Source organism: Sorex fumeus, unplaced genomic scaffold, assembly GCF_029834395.1.
Source record: "Sorex fumeus unplaced genomic scaffold, SorFum_2.1 ptg000142l, whole genome shotgun sequence".
Lineage (NCBI taxonomy): Eukaryota > Metazoa > Chordata > Mammalia > Eulipotyphla > Soricidae > Sorex > Sorex fumeus.
Window position 1 is genome coordinate 160,501 of NW_026606199.1, and position 27,994 is coordinate 188,494.

General features: G+C 67.5%; 2 protein-coding genes across 3 annotated transcripts in view; one reads left to right on the forward strand and one right to left on the reverse strand.

Moving 5' to 3' along the window:
• LHPP (phospholysine phosphohistidine inorganic pyrophosphate phosphatase) overlaps nucleotides 1–2,960 on the forward strand; it is a 28,057-nt gene extending 25,097 nt beyond the window's left edge. Inside the window, exon 7 of the mRNA XM_056106689.1 lies at nucleotides 2,736–2,960. Coding sequence (XP_055962664.1) covers nucleotides 2,736–2,832 — 97 coding nt within the window. The 3' untranslated portion in view covers nucleotides 2,833–2,960. The remainder of the gene's footprint in view (nucleotides 1–2,735) is intronic.
• Nucleotides 2,961–4,671: 1,711 nt separating this feature from the next.
• FAM53B (family with sequence similarity 53 member B) overlaps nucleotides 4,672–27,994 on the reverse strand; it is a 42,947-nt gene continuing 19,624 nt past the window's right edge. The window contains exons 2-5 of one of the 2 annotated variants that reach the window (XM_056106686.1): nucleotides 23,106–23,333; nucleotides 20,926–20,980; nucleotides 14,489–15,213; nucleotides 4,672–5,415 (exon numbers count right to left, since the gene is read on the reverse strand). In XM_056106686.1, the coding sequence (XP_055962661.1) occupies nucleotides 5,080–5,415; nucleotides 14,489–15,213; nucleotides 20,926–20,980; nucleotides 23,106–23,183 (1,194 nt within the window). In that variant the 5' untranslated portion in view covers nucleotides 23,184–23,333 and the 3' untranslated portion in view covers nucleotides 4,672–5,079. Of the gene's footprint in view, nucleotides 5,416–14,488; nucleotides 15,214–20,925; nucleotides 20,981–23,093; nucleotides 23,334–27,994 lie in introns of both variants that reach the window. The other variant, XM_056106687.1, reaches the window with a different exon arrangement.

Below are 27,994 nucleotides of genomic sequence, written 5' to 3' on the forward strand. Positions count from 1 at the left end.
AATACGGGGTGCCTGCCAACAGGGGCTGTGTCCGGGCCCCCCCCTTCCAGCCATCCAGAGGTCGCCCAGCCGGCCTCTTGTGCCTGGGGACCCTCCCATAGGCCCTGAACCCCTCAAACTTCCCTCTGAAACCGGCCAGCATGGAGGGAACCGCTCTGAGATTTTATTGATGCTTCATCAGCCGTCACTTCTGGCTTGGTTCCAGGGGCTGGCCTTGGAGGCCTGCAGTGGGCGGGCAGGGGTGAACAGTGTGCAGGGCTGCCTCCTGGCGGGGCTCAGGGACCCTGTGGGGAGCCGGGATGGAACCCAGGTTGACCACGTGCAAAGCCAGCACCCTGTTCCGTCGCTCTGGTCCTCCCAACAGAAGGTCTTGGAGGCGGCCTGGGCTGGGCCAGTGTCACCCAGATGTGGGGCGTGACCGCCAGCCCCAGGGCTCAAGTGACCTCCCCTCTGGAGATGCCTTGGGGGTCAGGGACCCCCCAGTCCCCTCCCCCACTCCCTCACATGCTGTGACCCACCCCAGGCGGTGTTTCCTCCCTGCTCTCTCAGGGCCCCCGTGGCTGGCGTGGTGCTTGGTGCAGACCTGGGGGTCCCGGGGCCCCGCGCCCGCCTTCCTGAGAGCGCGCAGGCTCTGAATGGGCTCCTTGTGCCTCGGCCGCCGAGGCGGGCAGGCCTGGGCCGCCCAGAGCTGCCAAACACAGTTGTTTGACTCGGGGTCCACTGGCCAAGTCCTTTCAGGAAAGTTCGGCCGCTCCGTCAGGATGGAGGAACGCAGGGTTCAGGCCCGTTCTCGCTGACTGGGTGGGCTCTGAGCCGGCAGGCTGGGCGGGGGTGGCCCTGGGAGGTCTGAGCCCGCCCTCGTGTCCACACACCCATGGTGCCACCCTGCACGCTGGGCCACGGGCCTGGGCTTGGCCACACAGCTAGGCCCAAGGTCAGGGAGGCACGGAGCCGGGGAAGGGGTGAGGGGACCCCCTGCCGCATCTACGCCTGGCTGGGTGGGGCCCCCCAGACCAGGACACACACAGACACACACACACACATACACAAACACTCACAGACATACACTCAGAGACAGGCACACACGGACAGACAGACACAGACACACAGACACAGGCACACAGAGACCACATTTACAGACACCCATGACACTGGCAGACACAAGCACAGACTCACCTGCACACACAGCACACACTCACAGACACAGAAACACACACCGACACACAGACACTGGCACACACACCCAAAGACATAGGTACACACACAGACACACGCACAGTCACGCAGATGCAATCACATACACACACAAACACTCGGGGCACCGGGGGTGTTTCAAGAGGGGCCGGAGTCAGCTTAGGAGTCCTGGGGTGCCCCATGGGGAAGCTTGGGGGCTTCCTGGAGGAGGCACCTGCTTGAAGTCTCAGTCCCAGGGGCCCTGACCGAGTCACCGACCTCTCCAGGGCGTACAGGCATGTGGACGGGCACCCAGCCAGGTACCTGGCCGTGCCCCGGAGATGCCAGCGCAGGGTGGGGTGGCCGCAGCTCTGCCCCCCTGGTGTGGGGTGCAGGGAGGCGCCCGCTCCTGACCAGGTGCACTGACCGCGCCTCGCCCCACGGGGACCCACTCACCCGCGTCCTCGGCCCGGGCTGCCCAGGGGCTGTGCTGGGACCTGCAAAGACCCCGCCCAGGTAGGTCTGAGTGTGTGACTGCGACTGTGTGTGGTTGTGAGAAGGCGTGAACGTGTGTGTGTGTGTGTGTGTGTGTGTGTGATTATGAGATCGAGTGTGTGTGGTCGTGTATGTGGTTTTGAGTGTGTCTGTGTGATTGTGACTGTGTATGTTTAATTGTGACTGCGTGGTTGTGACAGTGTGAATGTGTGTGACTGTGAGAATGAGTGTATGTGTGCGTGGTTGTATGTGTGGTCGTGTGTGACTGCGGGAATGTGTGAGTGTGTGTGTGTGTAGGTGTGGTCGTGTGTGTGTCTGTGCCAATTCTGGTGGAAATTCCACCCATCTCCCAAGCTCGAGGCTGTTGGGTGCCTCTCCAGAGCTGCCCCCCACCCTCCCGGCCACGGGACAGGGCGTGTCATAGGACGCAGGGCGCACAGCAGGGACACGGGCTGGCAGGCCTTGATGAGATGTGCCGACTGACACATCACACCAGGCCCACGGTAGCACACACGTACTGACCAGCCCGGGCCGGCTTCGAGGCCAAGTCCCCTGTGGTGTCAGCATGATGCCCTAGGGGCCAGTGGGGACCCGTCACCCCCGCAAAGGCTGTGCCCCTGGGTGTGAGCAGGATGGGATTCCGGTGGTGCTGTCTGGGCTTCCCAGGGCACAGAGGGAGGCGCTGGGCTGGACCCAGGCCGGCCCCGCTGCCCCTTCCGGGAGCCGCGAGCCTCGATGGGAGGGTCCTGCGACAGCCCCATGCCATCAGTGCCACCTGGATGAGGCTGCCCGCCTGGCCGGCTCTGGGGTGCGCCCACTCTCCTTGGGCAGCTCTGCCCCTAGTCATGTCGCCCTGGACCCCTGCCCTCTGGGTCACACTCGGGAACGAGGGCGACGGGCGCCGACTCCCCATTCCACCGTCCCCAGCCCAGGGCCACTCCTGGGGACGCCCCGCGCACGGGCGGCTGCCCTGACCCTCCTCCTGGGGAGGGGGACAGGATGGAGGTGCCCTGGTGTCGCCTCGGGGTCTCATGTGGTCCCTGACTGACCAATGGCCTCACCCCCAGGCCCAGCGACGAGCATCACCCGGAGGTGACGGCCGACGGCCACGTGGATGACCTGGCGGCGGCCGTGGACCTGCTGCTGAAACACGCGGCCCAGTGAGCGGCGGCCCCGCCTGCACCCTGTGCCCCGGCCGGGGGGCTGCCAGGTGCTTCCTGCAAGCCCGCTCCTGGCGCCCGGCCCGTCTGCACACTGAGCCCCACTCGCCGTCCCCTCCCGCAGGCAGAGTCGGCTCCCGGGGGACCGCCAGTGGCCTGGAGGGGAGCGAGGCGAGCGCCTGGAGCCCTCCCCAGCCCCCAGCCCCAGCCCGATGTGAGGCGTGGAGCTAATAAAGGCGCTGACTCTGACTGGGCTGTGGGCCCGTGGGGGGTGGGGGGCCCTCCCTGTCCTTGCCCCGGCCCCCAGGACCTGCCTGCAGGATTCCAGCGCCCGAGACCCCCGTCTGGCTGAGGGCTGCTGAGTGGGGAGGGGCTCCTGGAAACCCCTCCCTGCCCTCCCCGTGGGGGCGGCCGGGCCTGTGGAGGGTTGGGACACCCTCGGGGCAGCCCCACAGGGCGGGGCCTGGGGCATCTGCGGGGCTCCTGGCTGGGTTACAGGGCATCAGCTACCCCCCATCTTCCACTGAGGGTCCCCATGGCACAGGCCCTGGGCTGGACACTGCCACCAGGTGAACCCCAATTCCAGCTGGACACACCTGTCCACTGCCCCCCCACCCCGTGTCCAGCAGAGAGGGAGCGTGGTGGCCACAGGGGGGCAGGAAAGGGAGAGGGGCCGGGGAGGGGGGCGTCCTGTGACACCTGGGTTCTGGGCTGGGAGAGGCATTGTCCTGTCCAGTGGGGGCCTGTCCATGCGAAAAGGGGGATCCTTCGGCCCCCCCGAGTGTCACAGTGGAGCTGTCCGCCCCAGCCTGGCACGGAAGGACCCGGGGGTGTGGGCTTGCCCCATGTCATGGCCAGTTGGGCTCCGAGTCCGTCACCAAGGCGTCACCATGCCGATTCTAGCAGCTTCTCTGCCCAGACGTGGCGGGAAGGGCCGACTCGTGACCTTCCACGGTGTCGGGGATGCCGCTGTGCACCCGGAAACACGGAGGTTCCCTGCCCTGCACAGCCCCCCCGGACCACCCCCCCTCACTCCCACCCCCACAGGAGAACCGTGTGGAAACCTGACCCATCTGGAAACTTCGGTTTTCTTTGTCACGTGGACTTCTTTTATTTTTCCGTGTAAAAATTCACAAAACTCCCCTGCTACAAACTTCTGGTGAACAGTAAGGCTTTCTGAGACCGGCGCCCGCACAGGACACCCCTCCCGGGGGGCCGGACCCCCACCCCGGGGAGTAAGGCAAAGGGTTGGCAGGAATGTAAACGGGGGGGGGGGGGGGGGGGGAGGGGAGGGGCCGAGGCTTCTGCAGCCACCAGCGCCTCTGCCTGTCCTGGGCCCCGACAAAAGTGAGGCTCCTTTGGTGGGGGCCGCCCTACCGGTGGGTGCGTCCCCCCCCCCACCCCCAGGGCTGGCAGGGGGAGGGGTGCGGGAGGTCCCGCTGCTTGGGGGGTGCCCCGGGTCCTCCCTCGCCAGTGCTGGGCCTTCCAGAGGACTCACGTTCCTCCCTGAGCAGAGGGCGGCCTGTGGTACGTGCCCTCCTTCGTGGTGAGGACAAGGCCACCGGTGCCAGGGGCCGCTGGCTAGTACCTCGTCCCCCCTCGAGCATCCAGCTCCGAGGCTTGTGCCTCGGGGGGACGCCCTGAGGTGCCCCGGCCCTGGAGATGGGCACGGCCCGGGGTCGGGGGGCCACGAGCAGCGCTTTGGGGCAGCCTCTCCAGGTGGACGGAAGCCCCGACCTGTGCCAGTGTGTGCCCGGCGGGATCCCCGCCAATGGCACTCAGACCGCCATGCCCAGGTTCAAGCCAGCAGGTCCCAACAGCAAGCCTGACCTGCCCGCCAGCCTGCCAGGCTGACCCCGAGGGCCGTGAGCACCTGCCAAGGCCGCCCTAGGCCCACCCCCGGCACCCTGGCCCCAGGGGACAGTGGGGGCTGGTCTGGGGCCAGCAGATGACCCCACGTGGGCGCGACAGCCTCTGACCCGGTGTGGGGCCTTGCCCGTGCCATTAAGGCCGGCAGTTCTGGGGTCACTAGAAGCAGGGGAGAGGTGGGGGGCAGGGGGTGAAGGCACGGGGTCAGTGAGTGACCTGAGCAGGAGGCTGAGGGGCCGCGCGCCCCGACGGAGCCCCACCGTCGAGTGCCCGCTGGGGTCCGGGTGTCCCCGAGCCGAGGGCCCCTGCAGTGCTGGTGAGAGTGGGCGCCCCGAGGCGCAGGCTGGCCGGCATCCTCCCGCGAGGAGCGCCCGGGGCCCCCTCAGTTCTGCTCGATCTGCTCGATGTCCAGCTCGCCGTCCAGGGAGCAGGGGCTGCCCCCGGCGGCCGCGCGGTCCCGCCAGGCCGTGGCCGTCTCCCACCTCTGGCCACAGCCATCGTCCAGGGGGCCGCTGTCCGTCTCCTCCCAGCACAGCTCCTCCCGGCAGGCCAGGGGGTCGTCGAAGGATGGGGGGGGCGGCGGCTCGGGCACGGGGGTCCCCGCTGGGGTCCTGCCTCCAGGGCCCGAGGCTGAGAGCAAAGCGGTCCAGGCGCGGGGGCCACCGACGTCCACGCCCACCACTCCCAGGCTGCTGAGGCTACTGAACGTCTGGCAGTTCTGCGGGAGAGAGAGGGGGAGGGTCAGTGCGTGCCATGACCCTGGGTGGTCCCACCCCAGACCCCTGACCAAGGGACCCCCAGAAAGGCAGATCCCACCCCCCACGGGCCTCCTGGCAGGGTACGAGCTGCCTGCAGAGGCGGGATCGAGCCCACACTGCCCCAGCCCACCCCGACTCAGAGCTGAGTAGGACCCACTCTCCAACGCACCCCACCACGACACCGACTACTGGGGGTCTGTGTGTCCCCCCCCCAGTCACGCAAGTCCAGCTCTGGGAAGCAGTGATCACAGCAAGGGGCCTGCACTGACCCCCCCAGAATGTCACGGAATTGCAGAGCGCCAAGAACTTATTCCTGGCACCAGGCTGGGCTTCTGGAGCTGGTGCCCAGTGGACAAAGGGAGGGGGGTCCCTGGTGGGGGCTTGGCACAGGGACCATCGGGGGCATCCACGCCACCCCAGAGGGCCCTGCGGCCAGACGCTGAGCTGGGAACACCGGGAAGGGGTCAGGCCTTGGCCATGCCATACGGGGGTCTGGGTGTTCAGCTGAAGAAGCAAACGTGAGGGTGCGTGTGTGCTGCAGAGGGAGGCCGGGGGTCCCACCCACCAACCCCCACCACCCTGGGCTCCTCGAGCACCAAACGGCACTTTCCACCGCTGAGGGCCGGGAATCTGGCTTATGCCACGCGGTTTGGAAATGACTTTAGCACCGAGTCGAAAATGCGTGTCACACACGGCCCAGGGAGGGCTGGGGAAGGGGTCCCGGAAGAAGGGGCTCCTGACTGCTGCAGGGCTGTGAGGCCCCACCCACCCTGGGGGCTGGTACGGCCGTTGTTCCCTCCGCTGTCACCCACACTGGCTCCCTGCAAACAAGGCCTGTCCCGAGGGGGGAGCTGTCAGTGGGGGGCACGTGGGTGTCGCTGAGGAAGGCCCCAGGATCCCAGGGCATGGCTGACCCCACTGGAAGTCCCCTGGGGTGGGCGGGTGTCCTGTGGGGCCACCCCTGTGGGTGTCAGCTGTCCTACGGGGGGTCCTGAGGGGGTGCATTCCGCCCACCCACAACCCCACGTGGCCGACACAGATGGGATCCAAGTGTCACACGAGGGACTCCCTCCCAGTCTGGCAAAGAGGATTCCCTCCCGGCACACCACATGAAACATGAAGGCGAACAAACAACGGCTTATCTGCCCCACAGGCCTCAGCTCGGAAAATTCCAGAAACCAGCAGCTGCCCTGGCAGTGGCTAAGAGTCCCCCTCTCCCCCCCTAAGCAGGGGGCCCTGCAGAGCTCCGGCCTCGCTCCCCAGCCCCTCAAATCCACGAGGGGGCCCTGCCTCCCCCAGGCCGGGGAACAACCCCTCCAGAACTCGTTGCCAGAGCTTCAGCCCCGCACCAAACGGGCCGGACCGCTCCGGTTCTGGGCATCCTAGAGGCTGGCCAGCACGTGCCCCGCTGCCCCCTCTAAGCCCCTCACCCCTGGCGTCCTGAGCATGGGATCCAGGTCCCCTGCACCCCAGGTCCTGCTTCCCACAGGGCACCTTGGGGGTATCCTGCGGGCTTGGCCCATCTCCAACACCGGAGACCCGCTGTCCCCACTGCCCCAAGGCCAGCTGACCAGGCCCAGGACACCAAAGCCAGCTGACCAGACCCACCGCCCCCGAGCCAGCTGACCGGTGCGCCCTCCCCCAGCGACCCCGCTGAATGCCCTTTGGGGGCCTCTGGGGGGGGTGGACTCTCTGCTGCCCCGGGGTCCAGGGGGAGCCCAGCGCCCGCAGGCAGGACCCCAGGGTGCAGGGCCCCGCGTGGGTCCCCCCAGCCAGGAAGCCCGGGGCTGAGCGGCGGCGGCGGCCAGCGGGCTCCACCAGCATGTCCCGGCATGCCCGGGCAGGGCGGGTGGCCGCGGCCGTGCCTGCTGGCAGCGGGGGTGGGAGGACATTCCTGGGCGCCCCGCCCGCAGCACGGGGGCAAATGCTGGGGACCAGCCCGCGGGCTGGCACCGGCGCTTCCGGGACCCGCGGGGCGGGGCGGGCGCCGTGGGCGGGGCCAGCGCGGGGGCGGGGGCGGGCGCCGTGGGCGGGGCCTGCGCTGTGGGCGTGGCCGGGGCGGGCGGGAACGAGGGGCGGAGCCTACGCCGGGGAGGGAGGTGTCGGCGCCGTGGGCGGGGCCAGCTCTGTGGGCGGAGCCAGCGCTGGGCGAGGCGGCGCGAGGGGCGGAGCTAGCGCCGTGGGCGGGGCCCGCGCCGGCGCAGGCTCTAGCAGGGCACCCCGGGGACCCGGCGCACCCTCGCTCTAGGCCCGCCTCCAGCGCAAGGGGCGCTGCTCCTGGCCGCGCGGACGCCCGGGTGCCGGGTGGGCGGAGGCGCGGGAGAGGCGCTCTGTTCTCCACCAGGCCCAGGGCAGGCGCTGCGGAGTCGGGTCCGAAGGGGCAGCGCTGCGGGTGCAGGAGGCCCCGCGGGATCCGGGGACCCAGCCCCCACCCAGACCCCAGCCGGGACCAGTCACAGGCCCTCCGGGGCCCCTGTGCGGCCTTTTCCCTCCCGCACGCGGACAGACACGTGTCTGCACGTCACACAGGCACGCCCTGGTGCTCACACACACCCACACACAGGCACTGCCACACCACGCGGGGGGCCAGCACACCGCACACGCCCGGACTTCCTTGCTCACATGCTCGTGTCGCATGCACACGAGTGCCCACCTCACGTGCCACCCCTCCTCGGCGCACACGGGCACACGCTTCAAATCAAACCCATGCTCACAAGCCCAGTGCTCACGGCTCACATGAACGCACACACGCGTGCCCACATCACTCAACACACACACGTGTGTGCACACCCGTGTCCAACGCATCACTCATGCATGCACACATGTCCACACACTGCTGACACACGCCTGATGACACGTGTGCCCAGAGGCAGCTGAGAAGAGCCAGTTGCCCCCGCCCCCCTTCCTGTAGGACCCGAGCTAGAGGCCAGTCACTGCCCACCCCTGGGGGCAGGCATGAAGCAGCACCCTCTCCCTGAGGGTCATGGCCAGCTGTGGCCTGGGGCTCTGAGGCAGACAGAGCTGGACCACGGGGCAGGGTGGGGGGGAGGGTGCCCAGAGACAGGTGGCAGGGGCAGGGGTGGGGGGGTGGTGGGCACAAGGTCTGCAGGTGCAGACAAAGGGGCAAGGCCCAGAACACAGGGCGGAGACAGATGGAAAAGGAAGTGGGTGTGGGCACAGATGCCAACAGGAAATCGGCGAGTATGCCGATGCAGAGGGGAGCCCACAGCACACCCCCGCCCATCCTCCTGCCCCTGCAAGCACCGGGCACCCCAGTTTCGGGAAGGAAGCAGGAAACTTCTTGGCTCTGGAACCATGGTGGAAAATACCCTGTTGGAGGGCAGAAGGCTGGGCGGGGTACTAACTGCTCCCCAGTGGGTGCCTGGTACCCAGAACCTCAAGGACGGGGAGGCGAGGTGGGTTTTGCATCCATCAGCCCTGCCTGGGCTGGGCCATCCCGAGCGGAGAGGCTGCGTCCAGGCGGCAGTGACCTCAGCTCCCCTGACAGACCTGCTCCCGGGACGGGCAACAGGTCGCCTAGAGCCACGGGCCCCGAGCCCGGGGGACAGAGCAGTGTCACCAAGCAGGGGCACTGGGAGGTGGGTACGTGGGCCGGGGCGCGGCGGTGCGAGGGGGGGCGGGCACAGATTCCCCCAGTAGGTGCCACAATGGGCCCTTGGGGTCACCAGCCAAGGTCAGCTGGCGCCAGCCTGGGGCCCTGCAGACACATACATCAGGCCTGAACTCAGGTCCCTGCAGTCGGAGACGTGGAGCTTCGGGGGACCCACGGCGCCCGTTCTCAAGGCTGGGTGACACCCCCGCCCCAATCACTGACAAATGCCAGCACCCGGGTCTCTGCAGACGCCTCTCCCCTGTCCTCACTGTTCTGGGCCGACCAGCACCCTGTGACCCCACAGATGGGGCGTGGTGGAGCGGCACAGGGACAGACAGTGGAGGGCAGGGGGCACCGTCCAGCACCCATCTGCCTCACGTGGGGCAGCTCCTCTGCCCCTGTCAGGACATGCAGGGTGTGGTCCCACCTCTGCGGGAAAGGGTGTGTTCAGGACCCCCGAGCCTGGCTGCACACCCCAAGCCCCTGCGACCTGGACACCAGGCAGGGGGGGCCCCATCTGTCAGGACAAAGAGCCCGTGGGCCTGGGAGGGCAAGTGCCCAGGACCTGGCACTCCGGGACAGCTGCAAGGTGGGGAGGGCCGGGGAGGGCCTGGCCACTGCACTCCCGCATGCAGCCCGACTGACCATCCTCGCCAGCTGACCCAGGGACACGCACACATGCCCTGACCCACCGTGCCACGTCCCCCCAGTGGAGCCAGAGTTTATTCTTAGGCACGTGATCACAGGCGGCGAGAGGAGTCTGAGACCCTGTCTCACGCCCGGGGGGAAGCACCAAGGAGCCGCCAACACGGTGAGGCCGAACCCCGCCGGAAGCTGCAGCCAAGAGTGTCCTGAGAGGCAGAAGCTGGGGGCCACCGCGGGATGGGCCTGTCCCACCCTGTCTCGGAGCACCGGGCCCCGCCGCAGAGCCATGTGTGCCTTGTGCCAGAGTAAGCGGGGATGGTGGTGACGGTGATTCCTGGGATGGTGAAGATGGTAGCGTCGGTGGGGAGGGGGGTGATGGTGACCATGGAGGCAGCAGGGGTCATGGGGACGGGGGGTGAAGATAAGGGCCTTGGGAATGACGACAGCAGAGATGGGCTGACGTGACGCTGGCCACGGGGCCAGTCGTGCCTGATATGTGCCTTGGCCTAATGTGAGTTTCACGCCAACTCTTATCACCAAACCCATTTTCTGGTAAACTGAGTCTCAGAGTGGTTCCCTGTTAAGAGAAAGAAGTGAATGCCGCCCCCTCCCTGGAGGAGAAAAACGGTGCAGGCATGAGCTTCGGGGCTCTGGCTTGAGGGGCAGCGTGGCGAGGTGTCCCCACCTCATCAGGAAAGTCCTCTGCAAAGCGAGACGGGGGTGGGGTGGGGTCACGGCCCAACAGGCAGCCCCCGCCCCGTCACTCCCACCCGGCCTGCACCCAACGGGCCCCAAAGACACACACTGGCGGCTGGACGCGGCCCCTCCAGGATGAGGAGTGAGCAGGGGCCAGGACGAGTCTGGGGAACGGACTCCTCACGGAACCTTCTGGCACCCCGATCGGGCAGGGCGGTGTGGGACCTCAGGGCGAGTCCTGAATGAGCCTGGGCCGCAGGGTGGGGAACCGCTGGGCGGGGGGACACGGGCCTTCCCAGGGCCACGGCCCCCAAAGGAGGCGGCGTGCTTGGGGGACACTGCGGAAACACCCAGCTCCGTGAGGGGGACATGCCACAACTTCTTCTGAGTAAACCGAGTTCAGCAGCCTGCCGTCAGCATCAGCCAGCCCAGGGTCGCACGCCGAGGGCAGGACGTGTATCTGCCCAGGCCCAGCAGGAGACCGTGTCAGAGAGGGGCTCGGCTCAGAGTCCCCACGAGTCCCGCCCGGCCGCACAGGCCAGAGCTTCTTGGACGTCACCGTGTGTCACTTTCTTCTTTCCTGCCTCCTCCACTTGGGAGTTCAGGGCCGTCCTGTGGCTGCCACCGGACGTGGGTTGAGTGTGTCCGACCCCCCAGAGCCTGCAGTGCCCACAGGGCAGGGGGAGGAGTCTAGGCCATCTCGGGTCCCACATCAGAGGGTCCTGGAGGAAGGATTTACTCCTGTCTGTCTCGGCCTTTCCTGGTCGTGCTTTCTGCCCTCTGGAGAGCGTCGTCCTCCATGGCCGTCCAGCGATCGTGTCCGAGCTCTGTTGGCGTGCAGAGGGGAGGCTCCCACCCGGACACGCTCATCTTACTCCACCCAGGGCCCTGCTCCGTTGCGGTGGCCGAGCCGGACCCATGCCTGGAATTCACCTGGGTCACGCTCCGGCCCCCACCGCTCTGACAGCATGATGAGGTCAGGCGAGCTGGAGGGATGTCCCTGACCTCATCCTGCTTGGGCAGCACGGGCAGAGAGGCCGCCATGCCCGCAAGTCCCGCCTGCGTTTCTTACTGAGACCCTGAGACACACACCTTCCCGGGACTCTCCCCTCCCCTCCCTGAGAGGAATGAACTCTCTTCCCCACACCAGCCACCCAGGTCCGTGGGTGCTCCAGGTGCCGTGGGCACTCCAGGTGCCGAGTGCTCCAGGTGCTGTGGGTGCTCCATGTGCCCTGAGTGCTCCAGATGTCCTGAGTGCTCCAGCTGCCATGGGTGCTCCAGGTGCCCTGAGTGCTCCAGGTGCCGTGGGTGCTCCATGTACTGAATGCTCCAGGTGCTGTGGGTGCTCCATGTGCTGAATGCTCCAGGTGCTGTGGGTGCTCCATGTGCTGAGTGCTCCAGGTGCCATGGGTGCTACATGTGCTGAGTGCTCCAGGTGCCGTGGGTGCTCCAGGTGCTGTGGGTGCTCCATGTGCCCTGAGTGCTCCAGATGCCCTGAGTGCTCCAGTTGCCATGGGTGCTCCAGGTGCCCTGAGTGCTCCAGGTGCCATGGGTGCTCCAGGTGCTATGGGTGCTCCAGGTGCAGTGGGTGCTCCAGGTGCCCTGAGTTCTCCAGTTGCTATGGGTACTCCATGTGCTGAGTGCTCCAGGTGCCATGGGTGCTCCAGGTGCCGTGGGTACTCCAGGTGCTCCCGGTGCCCAGATTTGCTCTCCATCACACACCCGAGGGCTCCGAGGCCTGAGAGCGAGTCGAGGCCAGACCGGCAGGGACAGTGGTGGGTGGGCACTCACGGAGTCCTGGGTCTCTGCTGCCTCCTCTACAGCTGCTGCCCACCACGTGGCCACTGAGGGTCCCGCCACCCCGGCAGTGCTCAGCCCTGCTCGCGTGCTCCCCTGTATCTGCCGTGGATTCTCGGGGCTCCCAGGTTCGAAGGGCGCTGGGGGGTCAGCTTCAGCCTTCAGAGCCCCTGGACTCAGCGTCTCCACCTGGGAGCTCAGAGACCCCCCTGGGGCCTGCCCTGCGCGAGTCCTGGGGGCCGTCAGGTACAGATGGACCCTGTGGCTCCCAGCTCCTGCCTCGGACAAAGCTCTCGGGCAGCAGGAGGCCACGCAGAGTCGGGAGGCCGGGGAGTGGCTGGAGCGGCCCAGACTCCCCCTCACCCGGCCCATGTGAGCACCAACGACCGGGCACACAGCACTCAGGGACCCGGGGTCTGGCCACTGGGACCGGGACAGGCACGAGGCTGTTGCCCCTGCCCAGGAAGCAGGTGTGTCCTCCCCGCAGTGCCCCTCGGCCAGACCCAGGCCAGCGCGTGGCCGGGGGCAGCAGGATGACGCTGGCCCTGCTGCTGGCCCTGACTCAGACCCTGAGGCTGGGGGCTCCCGCCGGGCCCTGACTCTAATCGCCGAGGCCTGGAGCCAGGAGGCCGGGACCCTGCCTGTCGGACACCTCCCGGCTCACAAGGGCTCAGGAGTGAGGTGGAAAGTCACAGGCAGTCGCGAGTCCCCAGGCTCCTGCCGCGCCTCTCCCGGGGACCAGCGCTGTTGTGTCAACAGCCGGCCCCAGCCGCGACCTTCCTGCCGCTGACACAACCCACGGCACCTGGGGAGGCCAAGGGGGGTCTGGGTGCCTTTGGGGGCTCCCGCCAGGGGCGAGACTCAATCAGGGCCGCTGTCCCGGGACGGACAGACGCACAGAGCAGAGCCCGGCTCCAGGCTGCGCACTGCTGCCCTCGCGTTGACCTCCCTGGGTGCTGATCTAGGAGCCTGGTCTCGGGGCACGGTCTCGGGGGACGGTTCCGGGGCTGCCTGCACCAGCCGCAGGCCCGAGTCCTCGCGAGACAGCACCAGACAGACCAGACTCGTCCCCCACCTGCCGCCAACAGGCAGCTCTGACGGCGCCCACCCCCACCCCCCGCCCCACACCTGGACACCGAGGTCGGGAGAGCCGGGATGGGCCCCATCAGGACCCGGGAGAACTTGGGCTACCGCAGAGAGGCCCGTCCATCTGCAATGGCCCTCGGGTGGGGAGCCCAGGACGGGGGCTGTAGTAGCCCTTGGACCAAAGTGGCAGAAAAGTCTGCACTCGGGCCAGGCGAGTGGCCACCACACCAGGCACCAGACTTGCTCTGAGGGACACGAGAGACAGGAGGGGCAGCAAGGGGGGAGAGTCTATCACAGACACACCAGGCCGGGTTGCACGGGCCGTACTGAGCACCCGCCTGACTGCCTTCATGGACAGTGCTGAGCCCATCTGACCACCTGCAAGGTTAGTACTGTGTGTCCGCCTGACCCTGCATGGGGAGTACTGAGTACCTGCCTGACACCTGCAAGGTTAGTACTGAATGCCTGCCTGACCACTAGCAGGGGCAGTACTGAGTGCCCACCTGACCCCACATGGGCAGTACTGAGTGTCCGCCTGACCCTGCACAGGCAGTACTGAGTGTCCATCTGACTCCGCACGGCAGTACTGAATGCCTGCCTGACACCTGCAAGGTTAGTACTGAATGCCTGCCTGTCCACCGGTAGGGGCAGTGCTGAGTGCCCGCCTGACCCCACACGAGCATACTGAGTGTCCGCCTGGCCGCCCGCAAGGCCCAGGGGCTCCCATGGGTCCCTCTGCACAGGGCCAGGACTCGCCGGGACCTGCGTGAACCCACGTGCTCAGGGCACTGACCCACACGGATCGGCCCGCACAGGGCCATGGACTGTGCATGGAGCCCCCCAGGTGCAAGGACCAGCCCGCAGGGGCCCACCTGCCCAGGGGAACGAGGTGTGTGACTTAGGGCCTCAATGACCCGTGACACGAGGACCCTCGGGGAGGCAGGCACTGGCCCCGTTTCTCAGCAAGTGACAACCCCAGGTGACATGCCTGCACCCCACCCCGGCCCTGCAGCTCTCAAACCACCACCAGTGGCCCTGCTCTGGGGGTCAGCATGAGCCCAGCGGTGTGCCGGGGAACGGGGACCCCCCCTCGTGCCCAGCACAAAAGGAGCATTTCTGGGCCTCGGTGGAGGGGACGCTTGTGCCGACCGCGGACGGCCATCCCCCGAGCCCCACCCGGCGCCGCCCAGGCTTACCTGGGCCATCTTGGCCAGGTCCAGCGACGGCCGCGGCTCCAGAGCCTCGTCGGGGCGTCTCCGCTTGACGCCCGCCTTCCTGTCGTTGAGGACGCAGGGCTGCGAGCGGCTGCGGGCCAGCCCGCTGGGGCGGCGGGCCAGCTCGGGCGTGGAGGCGGGGGTGCTGCTGGCCGAGGGGGGCCCGTCCCCCGCGAAGGAGAAGCGGTCGTGCGAGCAGGACAGGGAGCGCTGCAGGTCCAGCCGGCCGCCGGCCGGGGGGCTCCAGGGCGCCGCGCTCGGGGGGCCGGGCCGGGCGGGGACGGGCGCGGGGGGCGCGGGGGCCTCGGGCCGCGAGGGCAGGCTGAAGCTGGAGCTGCGCTGCATGGGGCTGCCGCCCCCCGAGAAGCGCTGGACGCTGCCCCCGCTGTAGCAGCGTCGCTTCTCCACCGGCGTCCACACCCGCGAGCCCAGCGGCCGCCAGGACGTCCGGCAGCCGGACAGTTCGTCCGAGAAGGACAGGGAGCGGCAGGGACGCTTGCTGGGGGGCGCCGCGGGGCTCCCGCTGGGGTCGCTGAGGCTAAGGTCCTGGATGAGGCTGGTCACGGCGCAGGCGGCGGCGGCGGCGGCCTCCCGGGGCCACAGGGCGCTGTCCGGGCAGCCCTCGGGGAAGCCCTCCCAGAGGCGGGCGCTCGGCTGCTCCGTCTGCAGCGGGCACTTCCTGTCCAGGTCGCGCCACCTGCCGTTCTCTGGGTGGCGAAGGACAGAGAGACACGGGGTTGGCGGGGGTGGGCGCTCGGCCCCTCCGAAACCAGCCCACGCGGCGGGGACCCCGGTGGGACCCTCACTCCTGAACGTGCTGCACCGGCCGGTCCATTCTGGCCTCTTAACCGAGATGGACGAGCCGGTGCCCAGACCCTCGTCACACAAGCAGCATTTATTCGCTCAGAATCCGTCTGCATGCCCACGCTAGCCCCCATTCTTTTCTAGACGCTTCCATGCGATAGGTGTGAGCAGCTGAGAGTTTGGTCAGCAGGTAACGAGTCAGACAAAAAAGCGGCACTAGCCCACGGCCAGTTCCCGCCGACCCCACGCCTGACTTAGGAAGGGAAAGGCCATGTGGTGTCCACTCCCCAAGAGAAGGCCAGCAGGACCCCCACGCTGCGAGACCCCCACGCTGCGGGACCCCCATGCTGAGACCCCCACCCAACGGGACCTCCACCATGGGACCCCCACCCTGCGGGACCCCTACCCGGCGGGACCCCTACGCTGCGAGACCCCTACCCGGCGGGACCCCCACCCTGCAGAACTCCCACCCTGAGGGACCCTCACCCTGTGGGACCCCTACCCGGTGGGACCCCTATGCTGCGAGACCCCCATCCGGCAGGACCCCCACCCTGTGGGACCCCTACCCGGCGGGACCCCTACGCTGCGAGACCCCCACCCTGCGGGACCCCCACCCTAACAGGACCCCCCTCTACAGAGACACTCGGCATGGCCCCTCCTGTGCCGTGAGCCCCAGTGCCCAGGGCTGGAGAGGGCAGGAGGGAGCAGAGTGTCCCTGGGCCTGTGCCGTGTCCCCAGGAAGGTCCCCTCCCCCAAGGCTCAGGGGATGCTGGAGGCAGTGGAAACCCCGAGGGTGGGTGGGCTGGGGACAGCCCCAAGGCCCCTGGCTCCGAGGGGCATAGCCTGAGGGGGACCGGGGCGTCTCGTGTCCAGGCCGGCCAGCTGGCCGTGGGCTCCGCTGCCCACCGTTTCTATCTTTATCACTTCCAGAAGCCGAGCGAGCCGGGCTATGTTTAGGCCCCTGTTTCCCCTCCGAGCGCAGAGAACAGAAAGAAATTGTTGGGTCAGGTCAGCAAACAAAGGGAACAGGAACAGACGCTCATTTTTAATGGCAAACGCCCCGCGCGTCCGGCCGGCCGCAGGCTGTCCAAAGGCCTCGGAGGGGCCCGGCCGCCTGCCACATGCCCCCGCCCCTCGGCATACGGTCCTGAACAAGGAGCTGCAAAGCTCCGAGTGGCCACGGCCGCGGGTGTGGAAGGCGCCCCCAGGTCGCCTGGACGTGGCCCCCGAAGAAGCCCAAACAAACCCCGAAGTACAGCCAAGGGCCTGGCGGGGCAGCTCAGCCAGCCCACACCCAGGGCAGGAGCCTGGCCACCATCTGCCCCGACGGGCTTTGCTGGGAGGCGGGAACAAAGGCTGAGCGGGCGCCTCGGGGCACACATGCCCTGGGGAGGGCCGCCCCGGCCCACGCCAGAAGTGTGAGGGACTGTGACAGGGCCTGGCTCCACCCATGGGCGTGGGGGACAGTCGGCCCCTTTCTCCCCGGAGAAGGCCCCTCCGACCAGCAACCCCCTCCCAAGCCAGGCTGGCCGCTGAGAAGCCCAAGTGGGCAGCTCTCATGCCCCCCACCCCCACCCCAACACGCGCTGTGGCTGGAGACTCTCGGGAGGTTCTGAAACCCACGTCGGCACTCCTAGGCCCTTCAGGGTCCCTGGGCCTCTCCTCCCTGCCTGGGCAAGGGGTGTCAAGTCCACAGGGTGAGGCCGGCCCCCGCCACAGGGCTCGGAGGGGGCGTCTCCCAGAGACCCCCAGAGCTGACAGTGCAGCCCCGGCAGGTCACGGGAACCGTGAGGCAGGGACGATGATGAGGCTGAGAGGATGGAGCTGGAGGGGCCTCCCGGGGCGACAGCACAGAAGGCACAGTGCTGGGTTGGCCCCTCGGGGCGCCTGGAGCTGGCCGTGCCTCGTCCCGCTGCCTCCTGGTGACCAAGGCTGAGCGCGGCTTCTGAGACGCCCATGCCTGCAGCCCAGACTTCAAATGCACCAAAGGCTCCTCCCAGCCTCCATCTCAGCCTCTGTGAGCGCTGAGCCTCCCCGCACCTCAGACCAAACGGGGACTGTGGGGGGGTCTCCGCCTGCAGCACTGAGCCACCCACTCCCAGTGAGAACACACAGGCAGGAGGGGGGGACGGGCACCCCACCTTAGGGGAGGTGTTTGCGGGCCTAACTCACAAAGGCAGCTCGAGGATGGAGCTCTGTGTGTGTCTGTGTATGTCCGTGTGTGTGTGTGCGTGTGTGTGTGTGTGTATGTGTGTGTGTGACTGAGTCACATGAACCCTTGAAGTCACTGGGTGCTGTGAGAAAGGTGTGTGTGTGTGTGTGTGTGTGTGTGTGTGTGTGTGTGTGACTGAGTTTCTGAGTCCCTTTAAGTCACTGAGTGCTGTTGGAAAGGCTTGTGTATGAGTGTGTGTGTGTGTGTGAGAGAGAGAGAGAGAGACTGAGTCACACAGACCCTTTAAGTCACCGGCGCTGTCAGGCATGTATGTGCGTCTGTGTGTGTGTGTGTGTGTGTGTGTGTGTGTGTGTGTGTGAGAGAGAGAGAGAGAGAGAGAGAGAGAGAGAGAGAGACTGAGTGACACAAACCCTTTAAGTCACCGGGTGTTGTCGGAAAGGAGTGCCCACTGGAGGCACTGCCAGATGCCAACTTGGCCTGAGGGTGGGGTTGCCCACAGGCGCCAGGACTGGGCCCCGAGGCTGGAGGTGGCCCGGGTCAGCCTGGTCACCAGGGCCCGGGCACCCCCCTCAATACCCACACCCCTTCCATTGTGTTCTACTCCAAACGCACATTTGTCTGCCGCCCAGAAATAGGAAAGGAAACTGTGTGAAGCTTCTCTACCCAGAAGGCCCACAAGAGCGAGATGGGACCCACACGGCTGCCGCCAAGGGAACCCATAAAGGCAGCACCCACCCCCGCACCCATGCACGGCACGGGCGCAGGACTCCCGGGTGCCTGGCAGGGCGGGCAGCTGTGTGGGTTCCGCTCCAGCCACGGGCCCGTCTGTCCTGAGCCGCCTACAACGCTCCTCACCTCCGGGACCAACTTCTACTGTCCAGCCCCCGGAAGGCAAGAGACCAAGTCAGGGCGGACCCGGGCCCTGCGAGGCCAGAGCTGATTGCAGACGAGCGAATCAACGCCAAGTCGCTTACAACTAACATGCCACGACCCTGGGCTCGAGTGGCTCGGCTTGGGGCACCGTGATACTTTTCTGCTTTTTGGGTCACACCCAGTGAGGCTCAAGGGTTCCTCCTGACTCTGCACTCAGGAATCACTCCTGCTAGTGCTCGGGGGAGACCCTATGGGATGCTGGGAATCGAATCCGGGTCGGCCGCGTGCAAGGCAAACGCCCTCCCCACTGTGCTATCGCTCCAGCCCCCACTGTGATATATATATCTATTTTTTTGCTTTTGGGGTCACACCCAGCAATGCTCAAGGGTTACTCCTGGCTCTGCACTCAGGAATTACTCCTGGCGGTGCTTGGGGGACCCTATGGGATGCTGGGAATCGAACCCAGGTCGGCCGCGTGCAAAGCAAACGCCCTCCCCGCTGTGCTATCGCTCCGGCCCCCACCGTGATATTTTTACAATTCCCTTTTAGACACTAGGGATGTTCCCTCTGCTCCAAGAGGTCTCTGTGTTTCTTGCCCGGGAAATAATTGACGTTAATAATAGTTTATTACCGCAACTCCCCGAGTCTTCCCAGGGCTCCAGCCCTCCACCCTTGCTTTAGTTTACATCGGATCTGTCTGCTCCTATGGCCACTTGGCCCCCGTGGCCTTCCCGACTCCTGGTCCCACATCCTCTCCGTGCCTGAGCGGGACACTGGGGGTGTTGAGACCGTGGGTCCCCTGCACCCCACAACTCACATCCTGGGTTCGGTGAGCCGGTCAGCCCCGCCAGGAGAGAAAGTGAGTGTCGAGGGCCAGTACCTGGGCAGCTCCATGGGGTGGGGGTGGGGGGGGGGGGGTTGGTCGCAGGGCAGTGGGGGTGGGTGGGAGGGAGGGGCACCTCCCCCACCTGAGTGACGTGGCTGCAACAAATCCTGTGGGCAGCCCCCAGAAATCAGAGCCAGACAGGGGCAGACTGGCCCATGGCTGGACAGGTGGCCTGGAGACCCCACGACTAGTGGGTCTGGGGCTGCCTCCGCCGTGCTGGGGGTAGGGGGTCCTTCTCCCCCAGGAGGGGAGCAGCATCTGAGCGAGCGATAGGCCCCCCTCCCGCCCTCCTCGAACACCCCAGGCCAGCGCAGCACAAGCCCCCCAGCTGTGTCAGGAGGAGCGGACACGGAGTGGCTGTGCTCAGCCCAGTGTTCTCAGCGCGGGACCCCAGGGGACAGTCGTGGGTGGGGCTGGCCGGCCAGCAGATGCCCGGTTCCCTGCGGGAGGGTTTCTGGGAGGCGAATGGCCCTGCGGGAGTCCTGAAGAAGGGCAGGGGGACCAGGACGCTGCTGCCCCCGACGGGGCCCTCCTGGTCCCCAGGCTCCGGGCCCGGAGCATAGGGCCTTTATCTCCCGCAGTCAGCCAGGGAGCCGCTACGTTATCTCTGCCCGCACCTTCAGCAATGCCTGCGGGGCGTCCACTGCCTGAGGGGGGCAAGGCCATGGGCCACAGCAGAGGGCAGGCAGCAGCCAAGTCCCTTCAAGCCCATGGTGCAGGGAGGACACAGGCCACTGGGCACAGGGCAAACTTCCCCACGAGGTAGCAGCCCCCTGGGATCCCCTCACACACCCCGGGGAAACTGAGGCCGAGACGAGGAGGCGGCTCAGAGCCAGGACTGGACTGGATGGCGGGTGAGGGCACAGGGTGGCTCTGGGCCGCAGCCTCTCCCTCCGGCACCCCCCCGGGGAGCCGTTGGACCCCGCCCTGCAGGCAAGGTCCCCAAAAGGAGCCGCGTGCACCCGCCGGCAGGTGCTGCCCTGTTCCCACTTCCTCTGGGGGCCACGCCCCGTGACCCCACCCAGGCTGGCTGGGGACGGAAGAGCCCACGGCCAGTCCCCCACACCCCCCCCAGTGTCTCTGTGTGGACAGAGCCCCCGGGCCCTGCGGAGGGTGGGGATACGGCCCTGCCCCACCGTCAGGGCGCCCAGATGCCAGGGTGGGGGCGGAGCCAGGAGCAACCGCCTGGCACCGGGCAGGGCCGGGGTGGTTTCTGCCTCAGTGCACAGGAAGCAGAGACTCGCCCGGCGTCCCCAGGGGGCAGCCGTCACGGGGGAGCGGCGAGGCGTGGAAAGGTCACGGCCCCCAATAGCAACGAGCACCGTCCCCCCGGGAGCCCGGCACACCAAGCAGCCCTCCTCCCCGGCCGCCCACGAGCCGTCCACCTGGGAGACGCCCCCGTCCCCGTCCCCGAGGCCCTGCGACTGCCCCTGAGAAGAACCAAGAGGAGAAATGCTCTGTGTCACCCCCCAGCCCCGGTGTCCGCGGTGACAAACGCGCCCCCCAAAGGGCAGCAGTGGCTCCCGGGCTCATCTTGGACTCTGTCCCCCTGAGCATCTTCGACGTGGAACAAGCCTTCTGCCCCACAGGCTGCCGCCGGGTGAAAGAGACGCCACTGGGTGCCCGCACCAGGCCCCCGGGCACCCCCCACCCCACCCCGTGCCCGCTGCCGGCCCCACTCACCCGTCACTCCGCAGGAGAAGAGCGTTGGCCCGCGGCTCATCTTCTTTGGCGTGTGCTGGAAGGAACCAAGAAAGCGGCTCACTTGCGTGGTGACCCCAGGCCAAGGGCCCCCAGCCGCTGCCGCCCGCTCAGGGGAACACAGATGCGCCGAGAGGGTCGGGGGTCCCCCCCAAGCCCGGAGAGTTGCCAGTGAGCTGGGGTGGGGGTTCTCAACAGCCCCTCACTCCTCAGCTGATGGTGCCCCGAGCAGGGAACACTCTGGGGGCTCGTCATGGGCTCTGCCCATCCGTGTACACACACACACACACACACACACACACACACACACACACACACAGGGCTGCACACACACACACACACACACACACACACACACACACACACACAGGGCTGGTTGCAGCTGATGTCACACCGCTGAGACTCACCGCAAGGGGCCCTGAAAGACAGGGCCGGGCAAGGCCACTCGGCAAGAAGCGGGCAGGGACATGTGCTGAGACGCCTGGCCGGGTCAGGGTGGGGCTGCCCGGAGCACCTGCCCCCCCCAGATAAGGGCCCTGAGCACCTGGCACCAGCTGCCTCAGGGCCCTGTGCCCGGGGCAGGCTTGGGGCTCCCCCAGCCCAGCCCAGAGGGGTCAGAGGAGCCTCTGGGCCTCCCCCGGGGCTCGCCCACCCTGCCTCAAGGCCACCTCGGGGCCCTTCCAGGCTGTCCCCAGGAGCGATCCCGGCAGGCACAGCCGGGTAGCCTGTCCACGGCCCCAAGCTTGGCCCGCAGACACTGACCGAAGCCTCCCCAGCCCAGAGCTGACCGGAGCTCATTCTTGAGGGCACATGTGAGCCCCCGGCCTGCACCGCGAGATGCGAGGAGGCCGGGACAGTGGCCGGCAGGAGGGAGACCCCGTGAGGGGCCAGCTCTGGCAAAGATGCCAGTGGACGGGGCCTACCAGGCCTGGACAGCCCCAAGCTCACGGCACACCTCTGAGGCCTAACCAGGCTGGCAAGGACCCTGGAGCCTGCCTGGGCCGCCAAGGGCTGTGTGTGGCCTTGAAGTCCAGGAAGAAAAGACCCTCAGTGGCAGGGACACGGCTCTCCGTGTCCACAGCTGCCACAGGAGCAGGGTCCCGGTGGTCGCGTGTGTGCCCACAGAAGGAAGGACAGAGCTGCTTCCGGCACCTGCTGGGGGGCCCCGGGGACCCCTGGGGTCCAGCCTGGGCGACGGGGCCAGGCCGTGTCCTGCGCGTGGGCGCAGAGAGGCCCGAGGTCAGCGTGCGGGCCGGCGGCCAGCGCCCAGCTAACGTTAGAACAGGAAAGGAAGAGCTGGTGGGCAGCTCCCGGTCTCAGCCCTACACCCAAGGACAAGGGACCAAGGGCTGCCTCCCCTCCTCCTCCTCCTCCTCCCCCTCCTCCTCCTCTTCCTTGCCCTCCTCCTCCTCCTCCTCCACAGCCGGGGAGGCGAGGAGGGGCACCCAGGCCCCCAGCAAGTGCCCTGGCCTGTCTCCAGCCCCCACCGCGCCCTGTGACCTTCCCGCCTGCCTGGGAGATACGCCGGCCCGGGCATCTCTGGGCATCTGCCACGCCCCACCCCGGCGGCTCCAGCCCCGACGCCCAGCAGCCAGGCCGGGGGAGCCTGGGTACCGGCCAGCAGAGGCTGTGCCCACGGCAGCCAGGCCAGGGAGCCCTCCCGGAGCTGCGCTGACCACGGGGGGACAGGAGAGGGGCTGCACCCCAGAGCAGCTGAGCGAGTGACCCAGAAGGGGGCATGGGAGGGCACAGGCCCCGCAGGGACAGCGCAGGAAGGTGTGATGACCACTGACCCTCCTCTCGGGGGCCCATCCCCTCCCCCAGAGCCCCTCCCCCAAATGCCCCCGTCCCCCACCTCTCCTCTCAGATCCCCCCTCGCCTTTTTTTTTCTTTTTGGGGTCACACCTAGCAATGCTCAGGGTTCCTCCTGCTGGCTCTGCACTCAGGAATCACTCCTGGCGGTGCTCGGGGGACCCTACGGGATGCTGGGGATCGAACCCGGGTCGGCCGCGTGCAAGACAAACGCCCTCCCTGCTGTGCCATCGCTCCAGCCCCTCTCAGACCCCCTTAACCTCCCCTCGCAGACCCCCACCTCACCCCTGCCCCCTCGGCCCGCACACACGGGGGCTGTGTCCGCACCCCACCCGCACCCCAGCCCATACCAGCTCGGGGGTGAGGGTCCCGCGTGCCGCGGACCCCGCCGCCCGGTTGTCGAGGCTTTTCCTCAGGATCATCACCATGGTCAGGACCTCAGGCGCTGGGCTCCACCCCGGGGTGGGCACGAGCCATCTTGGGGGGCGCACACAGGCAGAGCCAGCGCCGGCAGCTCCCCTCAGGCCCCTCGGCCTGGGCGAGGCCCTCCCTGGACACGGCTGGGCGTGGACGGCTCCCTGCAGAGACAGAAGAAAGGCACAGGGTCAGGACACGCCTGGGGGTTCCCACTCAGGGGCGTGAGGCCCCCACCTGGATCTGGACAGCTGGGACCCGGTGGTCCCAACCTGCCCTGGCTCTCCGGGAACGAAAGTGATGAGGAACCATCACAACCGACGGGGTCGACCCCAAGTCCCCCAAGGACCTCCACGGAAGCTTCGCGTCTGGACGGCTCCAAAGTGGCCATGGGCCTCTCGGCTTGGTCCTCCCCCAATAAGCCCCAAGTCCAGCTCTCAGAGTACTGTCCGGCCACGCTGAGTCCCAGGCAGGGGAGGGGCAGTCCTGCGCTCCCGCCGGGGTGGGGGGGCCGGCGTCCACCCGGATGCTCTCCTGATCTGTCAGTCCGGCCCCTCCTCGCTCAGAGCTGCCCCTCACAGCTGGAGAGAGAAGGGACCAGGGAAGGGCTGCCTCGACCACCAGCAGGGAAACGGTCCCGAATCTGCTGCCGGCGCACAGATGAATCGCACCGGTATCTGCCGCCAGCTGGGTAGCAAATCGCCTTGTGGCGGGTGTCACTGTGGGCCCATCGTGGCCAGCCGGCGCGGAAGGGAACCACCTTCCACTGTTCACCCAGAGTACTGGGGGGGGGGGGGTAAGGGGGCCACATGGCACCCAAGAGGAGGGGAAAGGAGGGTGGGCAGCCCCTGGGGTCAGAGGGCACGGGGGGGTTGGCCAAGGCCATGCCAGCACCACCTCTCTGAGCTTCTGCTGCCCGGCCCAGCCACAGGGCCCAATGACCACTGGCCACTGGGGCCTTGCGGGTGCCCGGCTGCTGGGGCCTTGCCCCTAACCCGCTTCCTCCTGCCCTCTGGCAGCGGGAGGCTCACTGCCGGCTCGGACAGGGACTCATTTATCCAGTGGGAGGACCCTCTCCTGTCCCCAGACCCCAGGTCTGAGCCTGAGCGGTAGAAGCACCACCAAGCGGGCCGGGCCACCCGGCAGCCATCGGGAAACTGGCCAGGTCAAGGCTGTTGCCACGGAAACATGCCAGCCCCCCCCCACTCCCACCCTGAGAGCTGCATCCCACGGGGGCTCCCCACAAGTGAGCCCGGGGCTCACAAGGTGGGCAGCCGACCTGCGTGCAGGGCTGGAGACACAGTCCACGGAGAAGGAGCTTGTCTCGCACAAGGCCGACCTGGGTCCGAGCCCACCAGGAGTGATCCCTGAGCACTGCCAGGCGTGGTCATGAGCTGAGATGGGACCCCGGTAGGCTCCTGGGTTCTGGGGAAGGGCCGGCTCACAGGGGTGCGGTGAGGAGGAAGGCTGAGAGAACATCCCTGCCACAGGGACCAACGTGGGCACAGGGAGGAGCAGGACACCCCAGGGGGTCACACCCACCGCACGTAGCTCAAAGCAACGCCAGACCGGGCCCCCGTCCTTACAACAAGGACAGGCGGGGGTGCAGACTTCAACCTCGCGATACACATGCAGAGAAGGGTGGTCAGGGGGCGCTGACCGCCTGCCGCGCCCGGGGGTGGGGTTGGGGGTGTCCACCTAGGAAGGACAGATAGGGAAGAGGTGGTGTGATCTGGGGGGACGGGGGGTGTCCAAGCCCAGTCACCCACAGGGGCCGGGTGATAAGGTTCTGGACCAAACCTCGGAAGCTTCTCTGGCTTCCTGACCCCTTTCCACAAAACCATCATCTGGTGCCCCCCTGAAACCCACCTCCCGTATGGACACAAACGGACGTGTCCCCCCCGTCAGATGGCACCGAGGCGGCACTGCCCGCCTTGGCAAACGCTGCTCTCAGCTGGAGGGGACAGCCCAGCGTGGGGGCTCCGGGAGGCTGTGGACTGACTCGGAACCAACCACCGTGGACGCAACGTGAATCCCATCCCGGCGTGGGGAGGGGGCAGGGAGGGGCCCCAGACCCCACACCAGGAAGGAGAAGACGAGAGAGTCCAGACCCTGCTCCCTGCACCCACCCAGGGCACCGTGTCGCCACCGGGGGGTGACCCCCACAAGGCCCAGGACCGAGCCTAGGCTGGCCTTATGCACACCAGATCCAACAACGCCCCCCTACAGACGGAGGAAGCCCCCGATCCGGCCTGCAGCCACGCTGCCCAACCACCTGGATCCCAAGTGGGTGCCCCGCGAACAGCGCCCTCCTGGTGGGTGGCCTCACCACCGTGAGGGGCCTAAAGTGTTCCCTACACACATATCTCCTCATTTGCTTAGTACTGTCACACACTCCCACAGACACACCATCACACACAGCCACGCAGTCATGCTGTTTCACACTCACACACAGCCGTACGCTTAATCACACACACAGGCACACACACTCTCACCAAGTATCACACTCTCCGCCACACACACTCAATCACACGCTCACACGCTCACGTACTCACATGCGTCAGACACACACAGACTGGTCATACACCCCCACACTCGGTCACTCACATGGCCCAGGGTCAGTCACGGTCTCAGCCCAGCTCAGGGCAGCTCTGTCCGCGGCCCGCCCTTCCCCGTCCCCGGTGCCGCTGTGTGTGTGCCCTTGTCGGCGGTTCTAGCGCCTCCCAAGCCCGTCAGACAGACGCATCAGGCTGGGGGAAACTGAGGCCCAGGGCAGGGCTGTACCTGCTGGCCGGGTGCCGCTCCAGCCCCCAGACCTGCCGGCCACCACCGCCCCCACCACCCAGCCAGTGGCTGTGCAGCCTGGAGGACAGCTCCGAGGAGGCGGGCTCCCAGGCGCAGGCCAGCGCTAGGGAAGTGGCCGGAGACAGGGCCCCACTCTCAGCCCTGGGACTTCCCTAACGCCACCCCTGGCCGGACCCCATTTTAACCATTTCCTATTGCTTTCTTGGCCTGCGTTTGCAGAAGTAAGGGAGCTGTCCCCGGGGGGAGGTGACGAAACAGGGACGGCCGCCAAGCAGGCGGGGCACCCGCACGGACCAAGCACGCCGCTGCCCAGGCAGGGCTGTCCGGCCGCCGCTCAGGACACGTCCCCCTCCGCACCAGGGTGACTGCGGGAAGGACGAGGGAGAAGGGGCCCGGGTGGGCGGGCAGCCACAGGGTCCCGCGACTCTAAGGGGCTCGGAGGTGCTGGCCTCGTGCCCACCCAGAAGGCAAATCTGGGGGTGCCCTCTGCCTCTCCCTGCCCGATCCGTGACCTGTGACCTGTGACCCCGAACCCCTGCCCCACGGCCCCTCCTGCCCTCTCAAGCCCACTTCCAGCGTGTGGGGGCCTCTCCTGGCCCATGTGGTCAGGCTCGGGGGCACCTGTCGCTGGAACATGGCGGGGGGGGGGCCATCGGAGAACACTCGGGTGCTGGAGCCGGAGGTCCTCTCCGTCCCCTGGCCGGTGCCTACTGAGGAGACGGAGCTCCGAGGGGCAGAAAGCCCATCCCCGGGGCTGGAGTGGGGGGGGGGGGGGGACTCTTTGGTGCTACGGAATAAAGAGCCCGAGGTCCACAGGAGGACACAGGGCTGGAGACCCCTTGGGCCCGGGCCAGTGGGCCACACTGCTCGCTGGCCTCCGCAGACGGTCCAGGGGGCCCGGACAATCCTAACATGTGGCTGTGCCAAGGTCCTGGGGCCAGCCTGTGAGGGCGTCAGACAGGCACAGCCCCCAGGAATCCCCGATGGCCCTACGGACCACACCAAGAGGCCCACAAGCGCCAGGACAGGGGTCCTGGATGAGCATGTGCCCACCAGCAGGGTCAGCTGGCCAGGCCAGAGGCCCCAGGGACCTCCTCAGCCAGCCGTCACCCCACCTGCGAGCCTCACTCCCCAGAGTCAAGCGCGGGGAGCCAGGGACATCACAGGGCCCCACCTGCAGGCCAGAGGCTCCTGGTGCCCCCAGCCCCACGGTATCAGCCCTCGCCGGGGGACAGCCAGGGGGACACACACAAACGCATCATCTCCCAGCTCAGGCCTCTCCCACAGGTGGTCAGTGATGGTCAGTGGCACCGTCTGAATCGGCGTCTCCCAGGACCCAGGAGCGTGGTCATGGTCTTCTTCCTTCCTACCCCCTCCTGCAGATGCTAGCCCTGTCCCGGGGGGCTGGGGGCGGACCCCCGGCCTGGAGGCGTCGGTGGGAACCACACCCCAAACCCCCGACACCACAAATACCATCACACGCCCCCACAACACACACATAACCACACACACTCCAGGCCCTTCCACCCGCCGCAGACATCGCACTCAGACCCACAGACACGGCACACGCCCGACCCCACCTGTGCGTACAGTTCCATGGGGACACAGCGACCGCGGGACCCTTAGTAATGCAGGGGCCTGGCTCAGGGTCTGAGCATCACGCTGGGGGGGGCTCCGAGAGCAGGGCCAGGAGACGGGTGCCCCCGGGCTCCACTCAGCCGGACCCCCCTTCCCTCAGACGCAAGGGTCCCAGGTACAGCCTCGCGCCCAGCCCAGACCCTGCCCGGGGCAGGACAGAACTCCCAGGGTGCAGGGACACAAAGGGACCCCAGAGCCCGTGCCCGGAAGTCAGGGAGAGCCAACACCAGCGGGGCTGCGGGCCCCACCGACGGCACCCCCTGCAGACCTGGTCGAGGGGTGCAGGCCGGGCCAGACAGCCGCGCCAGGCGCCAGACGGGTTTTTCGTTCCCCCGCCAGGGCAGGGCACCCCATCTGCACGGGGCCTCCACTTCCTTCTGAG